Raw genomic sequence first — 18,824 nt, 5'->3', positions numbered from 1 at the left:
ACTGTCGGGCCTCCCACGCCGCGCAGCGGGGGGAGGCCCGAGCGCATCACGTGGAGATCATGCCCTACTTTAGGCTGTTGCACGCTGTGTCACCAAGAGCGAGAGCGAGAGAGAAAAGAAGAGAGAAAAAGAGAACCGGAGTAGTGCATGGACTAGCACGCGGAGAGACTTCGCTGCAGGACGGCCATTTGCAAATATCAGGAGTAGTCGCGGACTAGTGTCCAAACGGAGGCATTGGTGCAGGAGATGTTTGAAATTTGCCATCTCAGGTATCCTGGGCTAACCCCCTGGTCTCCTGTGATTGGTCAACAGCTCTCGGGCTTCATAATCGGGGACCACTTTTTATGGTGCCCGATCGGTGGGAAACCGTTTTGGCTTCGATCCTCAACGGGCGTGAAGAGCCTGGGTGCTAGTCCTATGCTGTCACTGGCCCCGCAGCTGGTGCTGCCGCTGGTGGCGTAGGTACAGGGGGACATGGATCCACCCGTTGGAGCCGTTTTGTGTTTTTCTTTTCTTTTTATGCTTTAGGTTGTCATCCTTCATCCTTCGTGTCTTCACACTGTACCTATATAGGGAGGTACATACTCGTACTTTCAATATAGGAAGTACGAGTATTTATTTAGTAGTCAGTTACGGACAGGGGATGCACCCATTAATTACCCTTACCCTTACCCTTACCAAAAACCATACAGTATCCATCACCATACCTCGTATGTATGTATGTACTTATGTACGATATGTACATACAGAGATACGAGAACCCTTCCACGCTGACGGTGGAGCCTTCGTTGCCAGCAATACTACTCATACCAGCAACAGATGGGATCCGGAGTACTCACCAGTACGAATGGTTCGTCTGTTCTGGCCCTTGACGATTGAAACGGGTCAGCGCCCCGCCCACAAGCCGTCACCGTGGTGGACAGGGCCCGCTGACTGGCTCTCTCAACACGCTGGATGGGTTTGACATGAGTTCCACGAACCTGTTCGCTTGCGCCCGTGCCCCCCCGCTGTTATCTCTTGGTGCTCTCCTCTTTGCTCCATCCAGAAGGATTTGGGGAGGAGAAAAGAGGGGGGGCGCGTACCAGGGTCTACCGGAAAAGATTCCCAATTTGATCATATAAAGAACGGAACTCCTCCGTTAAATACCTTCAGGAGCGAGTAGAAAAGGGAGAAAGAAAATTCTGACAGGCGACGCCGAACTGTCTACCTCCACCACCCCGACTCGACCGGGTAAGTTAGGCTGTCTATCATTGGGGCATAGTGGGATCAGTGGCCGCCCCCTTGGGCCCCCCAGGACTCTCTAGAGCCAACCACGTTAACCACCCGCCGCCGGCCCAACCCTATCTACCCGGTCCAAACTCAATCGGAGACGTCGAACGAACTTCCCATCACAAAGGTACCCATGACATCTGGCGCACGTCCTTTCCGTCCTCTTTTGCTCTCGGCCCTTGTACAACTCACTTCCTCACTTTCAGGAATATTGACTTTATGTGAACGATCACCGTTGAGAAAGTAACTTCTTCCCGGGTTGCTCCCCGTTTGAACCTTGTGTGGCTCTTTGACTGTCCCCCTTTACCTCCCGCCCCTATCCTGGGTCTTGGTCTGTGATACGGGGCGGGAAGCTGAGAGTTTTAAAAAATAAATAAATAAATAAAAAAGAGCTCACCTACGGAGTATGTATTGATCTGGCTAAAGGGGCGGCGTTGTGGATGTTGGGCGAACTGGTGGACTAGGCGATGTGGAGCTGCGGAGTGCACGGCAAGTGTCATGAGAGTTCCAGCCGGGTCTTTTTCTCTCATTCTAGCTTTTTCTTTCCGTTTTCTTTTGTTTTTATCCCATACCATCGGGGCGATGTTCAGTCATTGAGATTCTCGATTTTTTCTATGATCGTCGCTTCGCGAACAAAAAATACGTATCGTATATTGTCGAGCCGAGCAAAATGAAAATTCGATCGAAGCTAGTCCCGTCACCGAGCATCCTCCGAGCTTCCTTGGAGCCGCACCTGGGGGCCACCTTGGTTATTCTACTCGTATGTAACAGGGAGCACGGTCTACAATGCCTTCTTGTGGAATAGTGGGAATGTTGTGTGTTGGTGGCTACACTTTTGACTCCTAGTTAGGTTTCAGAGCGTTTAAACGGTGCTTTTGTAATGCTCCTAGCTCATAGGGGATGGCAAATCTCAGCTTGGCGCAATCATGGCCTTGTGGACGGCACTCGATCTGCGTGTGTTAAGAGCCATGGTGTGGATTGAGTACATGGTTTGTCTCCATACTGGTCCCTGCCATGATGCAATAGCATGCTCGGATCAGCCGAGGTCTGCCGTGTGGCCAACTCCGAATCTCGACTGAGACTATTTACCATTTTGGTATAGTACACACGTGATGTGATAATTATGCAAATCCCGATACATACTTGTCGATACTACTAGGATAACTTCGGGGTTTTTGTACCTATCAATCCAATTTAAACAGAAATTAGTATTATAAGAAATCCTCTGTCTGGGTCTGAGCAGCAATGGCAGTCGACGAGTAAACCTGTTGAATTTCTAGAGAAAACTACCGCCCAGATGTCTCATATTCCTGGCTCCACCAGATCAACGGGACGGGATATATATCTACCAGAAACCGGCATGCACCTGGGTACTTACTGGGGCCTGGAACACCGGCTCTAACCTAGTACGGCGGGAAGTTACTAGGGAATACGGAACACTGTCGTGATAGATGAGCTGGAAACGCCGCCACCCATGCTGATCTAGCGGGGGTTCCTCAGCCCAAAGCCGGCCATCGTCCATGGTGTGCGCCGCCTGCAAGCCACACCAGTCAGATCGCTGCACAGGCGAACACGGACGGCTGCCGTTCTCCGCACAGAGAAAGTAACACGCTGTGGCAAAATGACACCACACATGGGCAATTGCCATGGGGAAACGATGGAACAATTACCGTACCGCAAGGGGAATCCAGTCATGCTCGTGGGGGAGGGGGGGTGTTTTCCCGGTAACCGGAACGGGCTTGAGACAAGAAACGAGGGCGTTGATGCAAGGGATGAATGCGAGAAGGTTGGGTGATCAGGAGATCAGGAGATCAGGAGATCAGTAGATGCAAGGTTTGCACCGTTTAAGTTTGACGGAGGTCTGTCATCTTTGCTTTTTATTTCCTTTCTGCTTCTTGTTAGGCTGGGGATACATTTCCCACCCATTATTGAAATCAAAAGTTTGAGTCTGTTACACACTGCCAAGATCGAATCGGCCTGCTGCCGGGCGAGGCCATACTTTGTTTTCTTGTTCGGAAGACTGGACCAACTGAACTTGTCCAGCCAAAATTAAGATTCCGTTTCGCAGAAGATCAGGGGTTTTTGGCCTGGACGCAATGCGGTATTTTTTTCGCATCGCCATGAAACCGAGACCATGGTCCTGAGCACCATGTGGCCCGCACCAGGGAGCCTGCAGCATGCACAGCTAAAGAATGAGAATCTGAAGTGATGAGACTCGGGAACTGGCATGTTTTCAAACAGTCCCCCTCCTTCCCAATAACCACGCAGGGTCTAGCGTCATTGATCTTCACGGTTGCCCGTGCGGCGATCCAGAAAGAAACTACCTCGTTCTCTGCACCACCGTACTGCGTAGATCAAATTGTATTTGTCGGCCGATCTCTCTCTCAATCATCTACTGAGTATATGATTCATCACTCCAAATGCGCACCCGGAAGTAACTGCCGACGTGAATATACCTAACGAGAACTCTATTATAGTGTGACAGTGATGACCAAGAAAACCTGGTGGTGGGAGGTCCTAGTATGTCAGGAGGTGTCTTAGCTCGGGCATGCGCTCTGATCTCATCGTTTGGAGGCGAGACACGCCTCCACAACATGGGGCAGATTCTGGTGAGGGCTTTTTACTATTCGATTAGCTTGTTTAAGAGTGAATTCGTGTGTCTCGAAGCTGAGGTTAGGTTTGATGCATGGAATTGTTGACAATCAGAGGCCTGTTCGCTGCATCTATCTGAATTTTGCGCCTGAACTAGTTGTATGTAATAGATTGCATGCATCTGACAAGGTAATCTGGATTACGACACTCGTATAAGCTCCCAAAAGGGCGTAAAATGACTATTTGGAGACAGGGACAGCAATGAGCTGCCGGGTAGCCAGACTAACTCGGTCTTCTCAGACACGGTAGAAGATAGGGATTGTCTCAATCGGGCAATCCACCTCGACCTCTGTGCCGCCCTTGTACACACCGGGAATGCTACTTTTGGAGGCGCTTGTCTTGCCCCAGAGAGTCCAGTATGCGCCGACTGGAAGATAGACAGTAATCTTGCGTTGACCAGGCTCAAGGACTGGCACAACTAGATATCGTGGCCCAAACATATACGCTGTCTCAATTTCCCAGGCTCGCTGGTCATGGGGAAATTCGTAGAAAACTGTTCGCATCACTGGGGTACCTTTCTCATGCGCCTCTTTCATCAATCCCCGAGTATAATCGCGCAGCTCCTCACGAATTCCAATGAACTTCTTGCAAATCTCGTAGATTTCGTCGCCATATGACCATATCTCATTATTTGCTCCACTGGCAGTTGGCTGTCCTTCTGGCTTTGGCTCACGATCCCCATGCAATCGCATCACAGGACAAAATGTACCCCATTGAAACCACCTAGCAAACAGCTCACGAAATTCTGGGTCATCTGGGTTGCCGCCATGAAACCCACCAATATCTGTGGTCCACCATGGAATACCTGCAAGTCCCATATTCAATCCTGCTGCGAGTTGATTCCGGAACGAACCCCACGAGGATGCAATGTCACCACTCCAGACCAACGCACCGTAGCGTTGACTGCCGGCCCAGGCACACCGGAGTAAGTTAACGATGTTAGTTTGACCTTCCACCTCCATCCCTTCATAAAATCCGCGAGCATATTCCTTTGGATAGATGTTTCCAACTTGAAGATTACTGCCAGCATGATAACGGAAGATATCGAAATCGTAGATAGAATATTCGGGTTCAGCCTCATCAAGCCAGAATACCTTGATTCCATGCTTATAATAGTTATTCTTTGCCTTATTCCAAACATACTCTCGGGCCTCTGGATTCGTGGCATCGAAGTGAGTGATATCACCATCACATTGCATTGCCACTCGCAAGCCACGATCGTGTCGAATTAAGAGACCGCGTTCCAGCATTTCGGGGTAGTTCTCCGATTTATTTTCGACTGTCGGCCAGACAGAGACCATAAGCTCTACCTTGAGCTCTTTAAGCTCTTGAATCATTGCTTCTAAAAGAGCGTGAGAAGTAGTCAAAAGCTTCCGATAGGGATATCGCTGATTTACCAGGATCAGGCCAAAATTCCGGATCAAAGCTCCATTCTCCTTGATGCTTCCAATGAAAGAAATCAATCACGATCAAGTCCAGTGGAACCTCACGGCGATGATATTCTCGAGCAACGTTCAGCAATTCCTCCTGGTTCCAATAACGCAGCTTACACTGCCAGAAGCCCAGTCCATATTCCGGCATCATTGGTACATATCCAGTTACCTTTGCATAGTGCTCTTCAATTTCGGCTGGGGTATCGCCGGCAACCACCCAGTAATCGAGGGCTCGCGTGGAATATGCTTCAAAGCTCATAACGTTCGTCCCGAGCATTGCACGGCCGATACCCGGGTTATTCCATAGAAAGCCATATCCTCGAGATGAGACGGCAAATGGAACACTCGCCTGGGAGTTGCGGTGTGCTAGTTCCAACTCCGTACCTTTGAGATTCAAGTAAGGTTGTTGATACTGCCCCATGCCGAAAATCTTCTCTCTTCGATCCAGAGATTCGAAGCGCATGGTAAGATGATAGTCACCGCCAAGGATGGGCCGTAGTTCGCGTGCCTCAATTTCCAGGGCACTACATTTAGGATCACGAGGATCTCGCCTATGACGTGCGTATTCTTCGAGAAGTTTGGTTCCATTCGAGTCGTAAATGATGACCTTGCCTCGAGGAGACACTGTGGCTTTGATTTTCCCATGAGTTATGCTTGCATCTTCCCCATCTGGTATATCTATATTTACGCGTTGGCTTGAAGGCTTGAATGCGAGAGCCCAGTCTTCTGTTGGCATCGATGATAACTTGGTGGCTCGCACGCGGAACGCATTTTCGCCCCAAGGTTCGATCCAAAGAAGGTGGTCGTCAAAGCGAAAGACGAGCTTTTCATCCTCAGAATAGAGCATCTTGCATTGATATTATGAGGTGCCGAGTGATTGAAATTGAGCGAGGTTGTGGTGGTGAGGGGACGTCGAGGTTGGACGAGTTGTAGGTTGTACTAGTGGGTCTGTGAGGGGCCAAAAGTCCCATCTAAAAGAACACGGCATTGTCTCCGTGCTGAATTTGACCAACTTTGGGATTTACATGATATGCATATCAGTGAGGTGCCATCATATTTTTCTCTTCATGTTCTAGTTGCTCCGAGTCGTAAGGCAGTAGTCATACTAGTAGTAGTATTGGATGTGTCATTCAAGTTCGGAGCGGGATTGTATACTTGAAACAACAGCCCTGCGTTCCTATATTAATTCACCAACAGTGCGATCGCCACAATATACTAGTTCTATTTTAATAGTAAATATACAAATAGATCCTCGGAGCCTACTTTGAAACCTTGGAAGGATTGATTACCTTTGATTTATGAGTGAAATTTGACGACCGAGCCTTCTACATCCCTCTTCCTCTGAGGGCTTAACGGAGTATTCCTGAGGGCCAGGGTGGGGTTGTGATTTGTACATAAAGAGATTCTCCAAGTTCTGACAATGCAAGGAACCCGTAATGTCAACAATTATCGAGAAAGCTGGAATGATTAGTGCCTGTGAGACTATAAAGGGCGCCTTTTGAACCTCAACCATCTGCTGCGTTTAGCCCCCAATCTTCGGACATGATTGCTGACACGTAGCATACCCAGCTGAGATGGGGCGGACTGTCACCGAATAAGCACATTGATTAAACCAAGGAAAATCCTGGCGGGCTTTGTTCTTCCCTCTCACCATATCCCTCGTCAGAAAAAACGAAGAAGGTTAACACGTTCAAGTTAATAATACCGCGACGTTGGCGATAGGGTCTCCCCACACACGCTAGTCCCAACTGGGCGGAACGCGGGAAGCTCCCACTCGCTCTTTTCTCCTCTCAACGACCCCCTCTGTTCCATCCTAGCTTGCGACATTCAAACATTCTAAAACCCATGGCGGACACATCTGCCAATGGCGATCGGCCAATTGCCGATGCCTCCATGGACATCGACATGGACATTGACTTAGGTCCCGAGCCTGAGCTTGAGCCCGGCGTTGAGCTGATCCAAACTGTGAGCCTTCCCAGCCACATTGCGCCTGTCATGCGCGGACGATACTGATACCCCATTGTTATCATATAGGATTCAGCTGCACAAGCCGAGCCTATGGATCAGCTTGCTGAAGAGGCAGTCTACGAGAAAGTCCACGTGCGCGGCGTGGATGAGATGACCACCGAGAATATCAAGCAATTCGCCCATAGCCACTTCGACCAGGAAATGCCAGCTCGCGTCGAGTGGATCGACGATACATCCGCCAATATTATATATTCCTCTCCGGAGATCGGCCTGCAAGCGCTTGCGGCCTTGACGCAAGTCGGTGAAGAGGGGGATGATGGGTCGGCCCTCCCACCTCTCCGTCTTCGGTCGGCCAGGCTTCTACCCTCTCACCCAGATTCGGTTCTCCAAGTAAGATCAGCCGTAAAAACCGACCGCAAACAGGCACGCGCACACGAAAAGAGTCGATTCTATCTCATGCACCCCGAGCACGATCCCCGCGAACGCCTGCGAGAGGAACTTTCGGACCGAAGACGCGGGGACGACGACGGTTACCAAAGACGTCGATTCGACGACCGAGAACTGCGCCGGCGCAAGGACCGCGATCACGATGACCGATTCAGTGCCAACATGTATGACGACAATCCAGCGAGCTACTCCGACTCGGAACGCGACCGTGGTGATCGGAGACGACGCAGATCGCGGGAACTGTTCCCGGAGGATGAGGGTTCCGCTGGAAGACTTCGTAACCGCAGCGCCTCGCCAGGCCGAGACACACTCGATGATACAGGACGTGTCGAAACCAGCAATCGCCGCAGGCGGTTCCGTGAGCGGTCTCCCCGTGGAAACAAAGGAAGAGAACTCCTCCCATCAGATTCAGGCGCCCGTGAACTATTCCCCAATAAGCCCTCATCAAGCTATCTCAAGAAAGAGCTGTTCCCGAGCAAATCGAGCAACCATCGTCGATCCGATGCTTTCGATGCTGCAGATGAGACACCGGATCTTCTGCGCCGCAGGATTACTGTCCCACCTAATCGCAATGTCGAGCTGTTCCCCGACTCAGCGAAGGAGGACCAGGGGTTTGCAATGAGAGGTGGACAACAGGGCATGTCGATCAAGGGCCGGGGTGCATCGGTTCGCGAATTGTTCCCAGACAAGTATAACAATAACAGCAATGCTGGAAAGGAGCTGTTCACCGAACCCCTGGAGGGTCGTGGAGGCCGTCGGCGGAAAGCAGAAGATATGTTTGGTTGAGTTCAATCCTCCAGATATATCGTGTTATTGATCAAATTTAAAGGACGAGCATTTTTATTCATCGTTTCATGAGGGATTCATCGGCAGCATGGTTCGATATGGCGTTGCTGGGAGGATTTTGGATAGAAATTGCATGACGCAAGCTTTGTTCTGCGCTCCAAACAAACGTTTATGTACAGTAGTATTTCTTCTTATTTATTTCCAAACAAGGGACAAAAAAGACACAAATTTCCTTTCAAGTCAAAATTCCGAAAGCTTACCCAAGGTTGTCAATGTGGTGAGATAAAAGTTTTCCGCTTGAAGGATAACCCGCCGAATATCAACGTGGCGCCACATTCAAATTGCATCTCAACTTCAAATCCCCGCAGGCCGCAACCAAGTGACCATGGCACCAACCGCACCGATAGAAGTACTCACAACCGCACTGGTTGCGCGGTTTTTAAGAACGAACAATTACTCAGAGACCCTCAAAGCTTTAATTCGCGAGGCCGGACTTGCTTCCGACGTGGGGCAGAGCTCGGGCGACGACACCAACAATTGGACCATCCAGGGCCTGCTGGAGGAGAAGAAGGCCTATGATCACAGTGCGAACTTCGAGCGATACGGAAACGATAACAGAGAGACTGCTCCATGGAGCGAGCCAGGTATGGGTTAACTATTATTTCGGTACCTGTAGCAATGGCGTACTCGCACAGGCTGACCAATACACAGCACCGAGTAAACCGAGCATTGTGTCAATCCCGACATCATCGAACATTCTTGCAGCATCAGTTGAGCCGTGGCAGAAACCTCGTGATGACGAGACACTAGTCCCATCACCAGGGCCGTTCATCGTCTCCACGGGAGCTGATAGACAGGTGCATCTACTCGAGACTGCGGCTGGAAATGCACAGTTTGCTTCCTTCTCCGGCCTATCAGACTCGCCTGTGCTTTCCTACCTGTCGATTCTGGAGGGTCGCTATGTACTCATGACCAACATGTCGGGACAGTTGCTTCTGCAGCACGGATCTCGCACGCTGGACAGCAGGAAGGACCATGCAAAATATGCTGTCAAGGTCGTTGCCCACAAAGATCGCAATGACCCAAGCGTATTTTGGGTTGCGACTGCTGGCTGGGACTCAAGTGTGATCTTATATCGCTTACATACCCCGGATGAAGCCAATGAGGATGCACATTCACCAGCGCTTGGGGAGCCCGTTGCCCGTATTAACACAACGTCAAACCCGGAGTCTATAGTTTTTGTACCCCATGTCGATACAGGCGAGCTGATTCTGCTCGTTTCCCGCCGCGACTCGTCCTATATCTATTACTACCAGGTTGAATCAGTACCAAATGAGACCGGGAATCAGAGTGCAACCGATTTCGAGTGTCGTCTCATGGGGCGTCAAAATCTAGCACCCCATTCCAACGCCTGGGTTGCTTTCTCTCCAGCCCACATGGCACTCAGCCCTCACGACCCCGGTCTTTTAGCTGTTGCTACCTCGACATTACCGCACTTGAAAGTGATTATCGTGCGTCTTCTATTCCCATCCACTACTGAAAAGGATGAATCGAATACATCGACCTCGGATGTTGCGGTCACGCAAGCTTCTCAGGCATTGGAAGCTCTGGCACTGCAGAACAAGGAAGATGCAGCCATTCTCGTCCAGGCCAACACTACTGCACCGCAGACGGCATACTCGACTCCGCAAGTTGCATGGCGGCCTGACGGCTCGGGAGTCTGGGTAAATGGCGATGATGGTGTGGTTCGTGGTCTCGAAACGAAAACTGGGAAGCTTATAATCATGCTGAAAAATGGCCATGAGCCAGGCTCTAAAGTGCGGTCTGTTTGGGCAGGATACGTCGATGTGACACAGGAGGGCAAGGACCCAATCCGAGAAGAATGGGTCATTAGTGGCGGATTTGATAAAAAGTTGATTGTTTGGCGGGTATGATCTCCATGTACATAGACCTGCTTGATTACACTTATCGAGATGTTGAGGAAAGATTGGTTATTGAAAATATTGTATGACATCACATGAGTCTGGATAAAACTTGATATTGATTGGAAACAAATTAAGATACTGCTTACGAGGATTGTAGCCGTCCATAAGATACCCACCCGTTCGCCACGAAAATGCGAAAAGGCTATAGGTAAAGAGGGGGGCAGGGGATCCGTTCTTGGCACGTAATAGAAAAATCCTTCAGCAGGCGCGCATAGAAAAGCACGTTGCTGTACACACATATGCCGTGTTGATGATGGGGGGAAGGGGACTCGAGTCCTAAGCTCGAGTGAGAGTGGAAGTCTATTTTCCGCGCGACAGAAATAATCCTGAACGCAGAAAGAAGACGCAAGAAGCAACTAGATTCGCGTAGAACGGAGAGGAACAGAGCAAGGGGATATAATCCCGCTCAAGGATTGGCGTTACTGCGCCTTTTTCGAATTTAAGCCTGTTGGATTTCTGTTTATCAAACAACCCCGAACATGCCGCGCAAGGACTAAGCAGAAAACCAGGCCTTATTCGAATGAGCGGACCGTTCGTTGGTCATCGCACGTTATTGTCCCCGTGTCCTTGCGCGCTCGCTTCTCAAGCCATTTCCATTTTTCAACGTCGTCAAATTTATGCGTGCTCACGCTTGCCCTCCTTGCGCTCCTTCTGTTTCATTTGTTAGCTTTCGTTCCGGTGGAATATTTCGACAGCTTGAAATCGTCGAGAGCGGGATGTGAGGCGTATGGTTGAACGTACCAGGGCCTTAGCGGTGCCGTGAAGAGCGTGACGGTGGTTGCGGCGGAACTTGGGGTCGACACCGTTGAGGGAAGGGTAACGGTTGGTCTTGGGCTTCTTGATACTGCACAGGAAATCAACATCAGTGACTGGTCGGAGTGTAATTGCGAGGCGAAGCATGAAGCGTAGTGGTCTGGCATGAAGCTGAAGGTCGAAGGATCTCGTGTCGGCTTGAACGGATACTTCAAATTGATTCAACCTGCAACACCATGTTCAAGTTCAAACAGTCGATCTCCTCCCCCTTCAATCAAAGCAAATTGACCGTGGTGCATCGTAGACGAATCTTCAAATTGGTTCATGCCGGAGTAATCGAAATATGAGGGAATACGCACCCGTTACGGTGAGCCTTCTGGCTGGCGTGGTGCTGGGACGCGTTCTTGGACTCTGTAGAGCGCACAATGTCAGCGATCGATTATTTTTTTTCACGAAGGGCATAATGAAGGCCCTCATATGCCTGGAAAACGTACTGGCCATCTTGTCGGATGTTGTCGTTAATTGACGTGGACGGGATGGTGGGAGAAGAGTTAGTGACGGAGGCGGCCCAAAATGGAGGTCGGCTAGGGCTTGTGCCGTTTGTGTGGGATCTCGCTTACCGCCGCGGTGCACGGACGTTTCACTATGGGCTGGACTCAGGATCGTGCTGCCCCAGGCAGGTCAGGGGTATAAATGTTGGAGATGGATTGAAAGAATCTGTCCTATTTACTTTTATGAAACCCGGGTTTACTTATTCATAGTCAAGGGCAATTAGATCGCTTCAGGTGAAGCTCAAGAAAACCCGGACATCACGTGACTCCACGGATATATTTTACCACGTGATCTTGAACTATCGAGCTGCGGTCGAGGCCAAACTCTCTTCTTGACTCTCTATAATGCTTCGATGCATTTGAGTGATCTAACTGCGCAAATTAATATCCAAATTGGCTGGTGATTTATTGCCGAAACCCTTGGGTATCAGGTATTTGCACGCGATCGAGTCTCCCCGCTCGGGAAATACCGTGGCCAGTAATTCAGTAGACAGTAGATTCGAGAGAGTAATTTGAGAATAAATGAGTCGAAACATGTGGTTAAGGTCTAGTATGAATGAGTAAGAAACATAATCACGACAATGCAAGCATGGAGGACTGGCCCTCAATATTGAGCCCGTATTCTTCTACGAGATGGAATCTCTTCTGATCGGCGATAACGATGGAACAAAAGAAAGAAAGAAAGAAAGCGGAGTAGTGTAGGAAGTTGAGAAAAACAATGCTGACACAACCCAGCCAGTTTCACCAAATGGTTCAACCCGAGATAGATAGATACTTTATGTACTCCGTAGTCGCAGCAGTCGCAGTAGTCGGCAGCACAACTGTTGATCCCGGGTGGTCTCACCACGTGACCCGGAGCGCCGGTTGTTCCCTAGCGCGGTCCGACTTCGACCTTTGCAACGCAGACGCATCAATCAAGAGGGATCCCTCCAGCCGTTCCAACCCCCAATCATTGCAAGATGAACTCCTTCCGCTTCGCTCGCTCTGCCCTCCGGGCCCGTCCCTCCATGTTCAGCGCTCCTGTCCAGCGCCGTGGATACGCCGAGGCCGTTGCCGACAAGATCAAGCTGTCCCTGACCCTTCCTCACCAGGTACGTTGAACCTCCCCGGACTGACCTCCGCCCGCGGAACTGTAGGCTAACTTCGTATCTCTTTGATAGACCATCTACCGCTCGACCGGCGTGTGCGTTCCTCCATCCTGCGCACCCACATCTGTCCCTCCCTGAATACTGACGAATCTTTTGCGACCACAGGACCCAGGTCAACATCCCCGCCGCCTCCGGTGAGATGGGTGTCCTCGCCAACCACGTTCCCTCGATCGAGCAGCTGAAGCCTGGTCTCGTTGAGATCCTTGAGGAGGGTGGTGCCACCAAGCAGTACTTCCGTATGTCCTTCGACCCTATACTCGACCTGACGGAGAAATATCGACAGCGAAGTGAAGGAATAAATTAGCTAACAACCGACGCAGTCTCCGGTGGTTTCGCCGTCGTCCAGCCCGACTCCCAGCTTAGCATCAACGCCGTCGAGGGCTTCCCTCTGGAAGACTTCAGCGCCGATGTAGGTTTCTCGATACTTCACGAATCCGCGGATAATAGTGATGAATGAATTATACTAACTCGTGTCTCCTCTAGGCTATCCGCAACCAGATTGGTGAGGCCCAGAAGATTGCCAGCGGCAGCGGCAGCGAGCAGGACATCGCCGAGGCCAAGATTGAGCTTGAGGTATGATATTCTTCACAATTAGCTGCCCGGTGACCCAGCATATACTAACTCACCAATAGGTTCTCGAGACCCTGCAGGCCCTCGTCAAATAGATGTACATATCCACTTGCGCACTTCCCATCCGTTTGAACGTGTAGAATTACAGCAATTCGAGATTTCTTTTTCATCCAATTGGATTCTCCTTTTCCTTTTTTTCATTTACCTAAGGTTGATTTGATTTGATTTGATATGAGCTCCTTCCCGTTTTGTGGTAGATGGGAGGTACCTTCCCTCGGTGTATCAAGTCTCGTGACTCCCGCGACCTCCCACAGCTAAGCTATACTCTAATCGAACTCTCGACTCTGAACTACTTCACTTCTTCTTCCCCTTTGCGCATCAACCATGCGATCTGTGAAACACCCCCTCGGAAGCATTGACACTCGTCTCACCATGACTGATTCCCTTGTGGACGATCACCTTCATTCCCCGTCTCTCGCTTCTATGGTATTCATGGACAGCATGCAGCCTGGTAACCAGGGGACAGAAGAGACGGATTTCTTTATAGGCTCCCACTTATCATTGCCTGTTCGACGTCCCGGAAAGCGATACCCTCGCCCCGAACTTGATGTCGCCATGGACAAGTATTATACCCTGGATGGTTTCGCTGGGCCTTTGAACCCCCAGAATACCCCGGCTTCACACACTTACAGTGGCTCTGGCAGTCCGCAAGACACATGTCGCCGTATCAAGACCGATAGTCTTCGGACTAGCTCTGCCCCTCAGGCATTGTTCATCGACTGGTGTCCCCCTGGCAGCTCGCTGAACCTAATTGACAATGACGATCTACTAAACTGTCAATCCCGACGCTTCTCTGCAGATGATGAGCCATGTTCTACTACCCCAATTACTCAGATAAAGAAGTCTGGCAAAGCTGCAGAGTCTCATCCCAAAAGATCTTTGGCTGATATCATCTCGTCCGCAAGATGTGTTCGATTTTCTCCACCCCCAACGCCGTCTGGACACTCGCCGCGCCCAATCCAACGTCCTCTCCCCTCAATCGAACGAAAGAACGACTACATTTCTTCGTTCCGACAGCAGAAGCAATTTGAAAAGTGGAGAGTGGCAGCTCGTGCCAAAAGCCAAAGGGTCTCTCCGTACCGCAGCTCTAAAAAGTTGTCACGACCAGCGTCGATTCAGCTGAACGCCCAACCTGAGATTTGCTTTTCACCCTCCAAGATGCCTCTACATCAAGACACTGACTCTTTCGGCAACTTGAAGTCTCAGGAACATACTGAGACGAACATCCATCGAGATGAAACCATTACCGCTACTAAACATCAGCGACAACTATTTAAATTGGTCGCCGTGTCTCTCTCCCTCCATCATATTCGAAACGCTACCAAGTCCTCCGAATCGGGACCGCGAGCAATGAACCTCCAGTTGTCATACTCGCTTCGACCAATCGGCACGCGCCTTCAAGACGAGGAAGCGCAGAATGTCGTGAGCTGTGCTACTATGAACGATTTGCTCCTGTACATCTTTTTCATTGTGCCTGAATTCGTCCTGCGTGGGCCCCTTGCCATCCTCCACACTCTCAATCGCGTCGCTCATACACGGACTGGCCTTGCAGCACTTTTCGTCCTTCGCCTATTCTGGTCCATCTTTCTGGAGCTCATTGCTCCAGTTCTGAGCAAGATGGGAATGAACGCCATCTTGCACTCCAACTTCAGAGCTAAATACTAAATCAAATGCTTTTAGCATCGGCTGTTTCTTTTCACATCACGCCACCATCCAAAAGGTCGACCTTGAACTATATCAACCTATCACCACGATATTTATGTCTCAAACCACTCTTTAAACCACAGATGTCCCACAGTCTCCCTCTCTCACATGTTATTTCCGACTCCTGTCATGCAATATGGAGACTTCCAACGGTTGACCCGTATTCATTATGATCACAGAAGATAATATATGTATTATGTCAAATCATTCATGTGCTCAGCTATCCACATAATTCCGTGCTTCTTCCTCCCCTTTGAGAAATTGAATAGATGAAGGATGGAGTTCCATTGTTTTCGCTAAATGGGAGAGCTGGGGCCGGGGGAGATATGTTGGGATTTTCGATGGATGTTATTTCCATAGTTAACTACGGTCGGTTATCATAAAAAATAACGTGGCATACAAATAAAGTATAAAATGATGTGAAATCAAGATCAAGATCTGGTATATTGGCACGAAGTGCAGGACAACTCAATAACTCTGAACCGACCAACAACTCAAATAAAAGATGAAAAAGAAAAACTTCCATAAATTCGCTTGCCTCATGAAATCAAACGGGATCCTACCCAAACAAGTCATTTCCATTGCAGCATATCCAGAAATAAAGAAAAACATCAATCACATGTCACATGTGAGGCCATTCATATCAACACGAAAGCTCCAAAGTAGAAGCTCATTTTGTACAAGTCATGACGGTGAAATACATAAAAGAAAACGGAAAAGGGGAATAGGGAACAAGGAAAGGGAACAAAGAACCCCTGGAATTTTCTTACTCAAACTCCACTCCGTGCTGTTGTTGCCTCTCTTGCCGCGCTCGAGCCCGCTCTGCTCGTCGGCGTCGACGGTTATTAGCGTATGATCCACTGGCTTCCGTACCGGTCCATGTAGGTGAGGTGACACTGCCCGCACCGTAGGGCATGCTGGAGGGGGCCGCATGGGGAATTGGAGGGGGCGGTGGCATGTCGCTGATTTGTGAGTGAGGTGGAGCAAAGGAGGGAATGCTTCCGGCAGGACCAGCAGATGTATGCGTCGCAGCGGCAGCGGTAGCTTGCTCGCGCTGGATCTGTTCTGCTTGTTGTCTCTCTAATTCCTCGACGCGGCGCCAACGATCACTCTCCCGTCCCTCGTCGCCAGAGATGGAGCTTGCGCTACCGTTGCGGCGTCGAGAGTCACGGCGCTCTCGTCGTCTAGCTTCGCGACTAGCTGCGGCTTCTTGCTCGGTCAAACGACGAAGAGTCACATGGCGTCCATCGCCGTGCATTTTCACCTTGACTGACACCGGTGGGGACTCGACATGATCGTCGCGATGTCTACTATCATCTCGGCGTCTGCTATCATCTCGGCGTCGACTGTCATCACGGTGCCGGCTGCCACTGTTGCGACGACGGCTGGCTGCACCCAATGCTGCTGCTCCAGCGGCTCCAGCTGCTGCACCGGCAGCCCAATCCTCACCGTGGTGATCACCGTGCGAAGAGGGCATCTCAGACACCAAGTCCCCAGAGTAATGCTGGTGCGCCGGCGGGATGGGAGGCATATCAGAAGGAGTTACATGGACAGCACCTGATGCAACGGGTTCAGGGGAGAGAAAGGGAGTCGCCATGCGATGGCTGACGAGGTGGACGGGGAGTAAGATCGGTTGGTGTGAGGTCACTCTCTGTATAAGAGCTGGGTTTGCGTCTTTGAGGATAAGGCCCTGCCTGTGACTGTGGGCGTCGTTTGCTGTTGGCTCTTTGAAGGCGTTCATCTTCCTCATCCTGACGGCGGATGTCCTCCATTCGGCGTTTCTCTTCATCATCTTTCTTTCCACGGCTGAACAGTCGCTTCATGGCACCAAAGGCACCAGCACCAAGGAGTGCATCACGAACTCCATGCGAGGCCTTTCTTGGCGGCTCTGTAGAATAGGCACTGTCGTAATAGTACGAGGATCCAGGGCTCTGGGTCCTGCTTGGTGGCCGGCTTGGAGTTTGGCCTGGAGGTCGATGGAGCGGTGTCTGATGGGTGGGTTCCGGTCGTCCCTCTTCCAGTCGACTGAAAGAATCTTCGCTGTAGCTGTCTGTACGCGAATGGGCAGGTCTATACCGACCTGCCTCGGAGTCATCTTCACGCTTCTTTCGGCGGTCCCACCAGCTCTTCGCAAGCATAGCACCTCCAGCTAGGGCACCAATCTCCAGAATCTTCTTTCCCCAGCCACCACCTTCTTTGCTGTGGCGAGAGGATTCATCTGAGTACTTCTCATCTGATAAGGAAGTGCGAGAATCTTCGTAGGCTTGGCTGGTATTCCGGCTCCGCGGTCGTCGACGGAACACGGAAGCCAGCCCTGCGGCCAAAGCTCCCCCAGCCAGCACTCCTCCAAGCCCGCTGTGGTGATTGTGCTCTTCTGTCACCACAGATGGACCGTCTAGTCGGCTTCCATGCTCACTGGGTAGGTGGTACCCTTCATCGTCGTAAAGATAAGAGAGTACAAAATAGGTGACCAGAAGCGCGAATGCTGCAAGGGCGTATAAAATAAATAGGAATTTAGGTGAACCATATAGAGTAAGACCAAGAGGAATTTGGATGATCCCTAGAATGGCCAAGCTTCGACCGAGCCAGCGGTGGATCTGTATACGATGTCAGTGAATGGATCAAAATGGAGATTCTCTGCGAGGAGGCACTCACCACTAGCTTCAATGGCACACGATGTCGCTTTCTCTTGCTCTCCATCTTGTGTGTAAGCCAGCCCCACAGGACCTGGAAAATGACCATGACATAGATTGCTAGGCCAATTCCGTGGTGTGGGTTGGTCAGGCTCCGCTCTGGCCCCACGGCAAACCAGCCAAGTACAAACACTACCGTTGTCAAAAGTAGCGTCATAACTTGACACCAGGCATGTAACTTAAATGCCCAGTAGGGATTCCATCGGGAGTAATATCGGATGAGTAGGGTTGACATGGGAACGATGCCCAAGAAGACGATGGTTGCGATGACACCGTGGGCAATGATTATAGAATGATACCCAGCCATGTCCTTGAAACGATTCCCCATGCCTGAGAAGAATATTAATTGGGCTGAAACAGGCTCAAGAGGTGTGTAGCTCTTGACTCACCATTATATCGCATCGTTTCGAAGTTCAGACCCATCAGATTGGGCAACAAGAAAGTATCGCGCTGCGTATCCCAAGTGCCATCTCCAACATGTAGTGTGTTCGACGAGTATGTGCTGCTTCCAGCAGCCGCCAACCCGGAGTCAGACATTGTGCTGGTTGTTCTCAAAGTCTCGTGCGATCGAAAATAACTGGAATGTCGGGATTACTGAAGGAGATCTCGTGTGATCTCCCGATCCGAGGAATGCACCATGCGACGGGCGCGAATCAATTGGAATGTTGTATGACAGCTGTCGAGACAAATGAATTGCTTCGTTGACCGCAATTTAGATGGAGATTGGTATGTGTCAAGTGAAGGGCTGGATCGTTTTCTGGCGGTGTATGCTAGCGTGTGTACTTCGCAAATAGGTTGTGAGGCA

The 18,824-nt window shown here is 50.4% G+C and overlaps 7 protein-coding genes across 7 annotated transcripts; 4 read left to right on the top strand and 3 right to left on the bottom strand.

Annotated features, from left to right (window-relative positions):
- Window positions 1-4,157: 4,157 nt before the first annotated feature.
- On the bottom strand, window positions 4,158-6,201 carry N7481_000825 (putative glycosyl hydrolase; the record flags this gene model as incomplete). The annotated part of the gene is made up of 2 exons (XM_057260044.1): window positions 4,158-5,263; window positions 5,319-6,201. The coding sequence occupies 2 exons, from the start codon at window positions 6,199-6,201 to the stop codon at window positions 4,158-4,160; spliced, it is 1,989 nt and encodes a 662-aa protein (XP_057127876.1).
- Window positions 6,202-7,199: 998 nt separating this feature from the next.
- On the top strand, window positions 7,200-8,555 carry N7481_000824 (NCBP3 domain-containing protein; the record flags this gene model as incomplete). The annotated part of the gene is made up of 2 exons (XM_057260043.1): window positions 7,200-7,319; window positions 7,389-8,555. 2 exons carry the CDS (start codon window positions 7,200-7,202, stop codon window positions 8,553-8,555), a joined length of 1,287 nt encoding a protein of 428 aa, XP_057127875.1.
- A 385-nt stretch (window positions 8,556-8,940) lies between these two features.
- On the top strand, window positions 8,941-10,489 carry N7481_000823 (uncharacterized protein; the record flags this gene model as incomplete). Its single annotated transcript, XM_057260042.1, has 2 exons — window positions 8,941-9,199; window positions 9,267-10,489. 2 exons carry the CDS (start codon window positions 8,941-8,943, stop codon window positions 10,487-10,489), a joined length of 1,482 nt encoding a protein of 493 aa, XP_057127874.1.
- Window positions 10,490-11,155: 666 nt separating this feature from the next.
- On the bottom strand, window positions 11,156-11,794 carry N7481_000822 (60S ribosomal protein eL29; the record flags this gene model as incomplete). The annotated part of the gene is made up of 4 exons (XM_057260041.1): window positions 11,156-11,191; window positions 11,282-11,384; window positions 11,653-11,704; window positions 11,788-11,794. The coding sequence occupies 4 exons, from the start codon at window positions 11,792-11,794 to the stop codon at window positions 11,156-11,158; spliced, it is 198 nt and encodes a 65-aa protein (XP_057127873.1).
- A 1,009-nt stretch (window positions 11,795-12,803) lies between these two features.
- On the top strand, window positions 12,804-13,657 carry N7481_000821 (F1F0 ATP synthase subunit delta; the record flags this gene model as incomplete). The annotated part of the gene is made up of 6 exons (XM_057260040.1): window positions 12,804-12,935; window positions 13,005-13,027; window positions 13,098-13,228; window positions 13,313-13,401; window positions 13,476-13,565; window positions 13,625-13,657. 6 exons carry the CDS (start codon window positions 12,804-12,806, stop codon window positions 13,655-13,657), a joined length of 498 nt encoding a protein of 165 aa, XP_057127872.1.
- Window positions 13,658-13,946: 289 nt separating this feature from the next.
- Window positions 13,947-15,287, top strand: N7481_000820 (uncharacterized protein; the record flags this gene model as incomplete). The annotated part of the gene is made up of 1 exon (XM_057260039.1): window positions 13,947-15,287. One exon carries the CDS (start codon window positions 13,947-13,949, stop codon window positions 15,285-15,287), a length of 1,341 nt encoding a protein of 446 aa, XP_057127871.1.
- An 805-nt stretch (window positions 15,288-16,092) lies between these two features.
- Window positions 16,093-18,556, bottom strand: N7481_000819 (uncharacterized protein; the record flags this gene model as incomplete). The annotated part of the gene is made up of 4 exons (XM_057260038.1): window positions 16,093-16,883; window positions 16,936-17,923; window positions 17,982-18,349; window positions 18,409-18,556. The coding sequence occupies 4 exons, from the start codon at window positions 18,554-18,556 to the stop codon at window positions 16,093-16,095; spliced, it is 2,295 nt and encodes a 764-aa protein (XP_057127870.1).
- Between the last annotated feature and the right edge of the window lie 268 nt (window positions 18,557-18,824).

Source organism: Penicillium waksmanii, assembly GCF_028829765.1.
Source record: "Penicillium waksmanii strain IBT 27052 chromosome Unknown utg000001l:1.0-4852451.0:1.0-4856178.0, whole genome shotgun sequence".
Lineage (NCBI taxonomy): Eukaryota > Fungi > Ascomycota > Eurotiomycetes > Eurotiales > Aspergillaceae > Penicillium > Penicillium waksmanii.
Note: the sequence above shows the minus strand (reverse complement) of the source record. Positions and strands in the feature narration are given on the sequence as shown.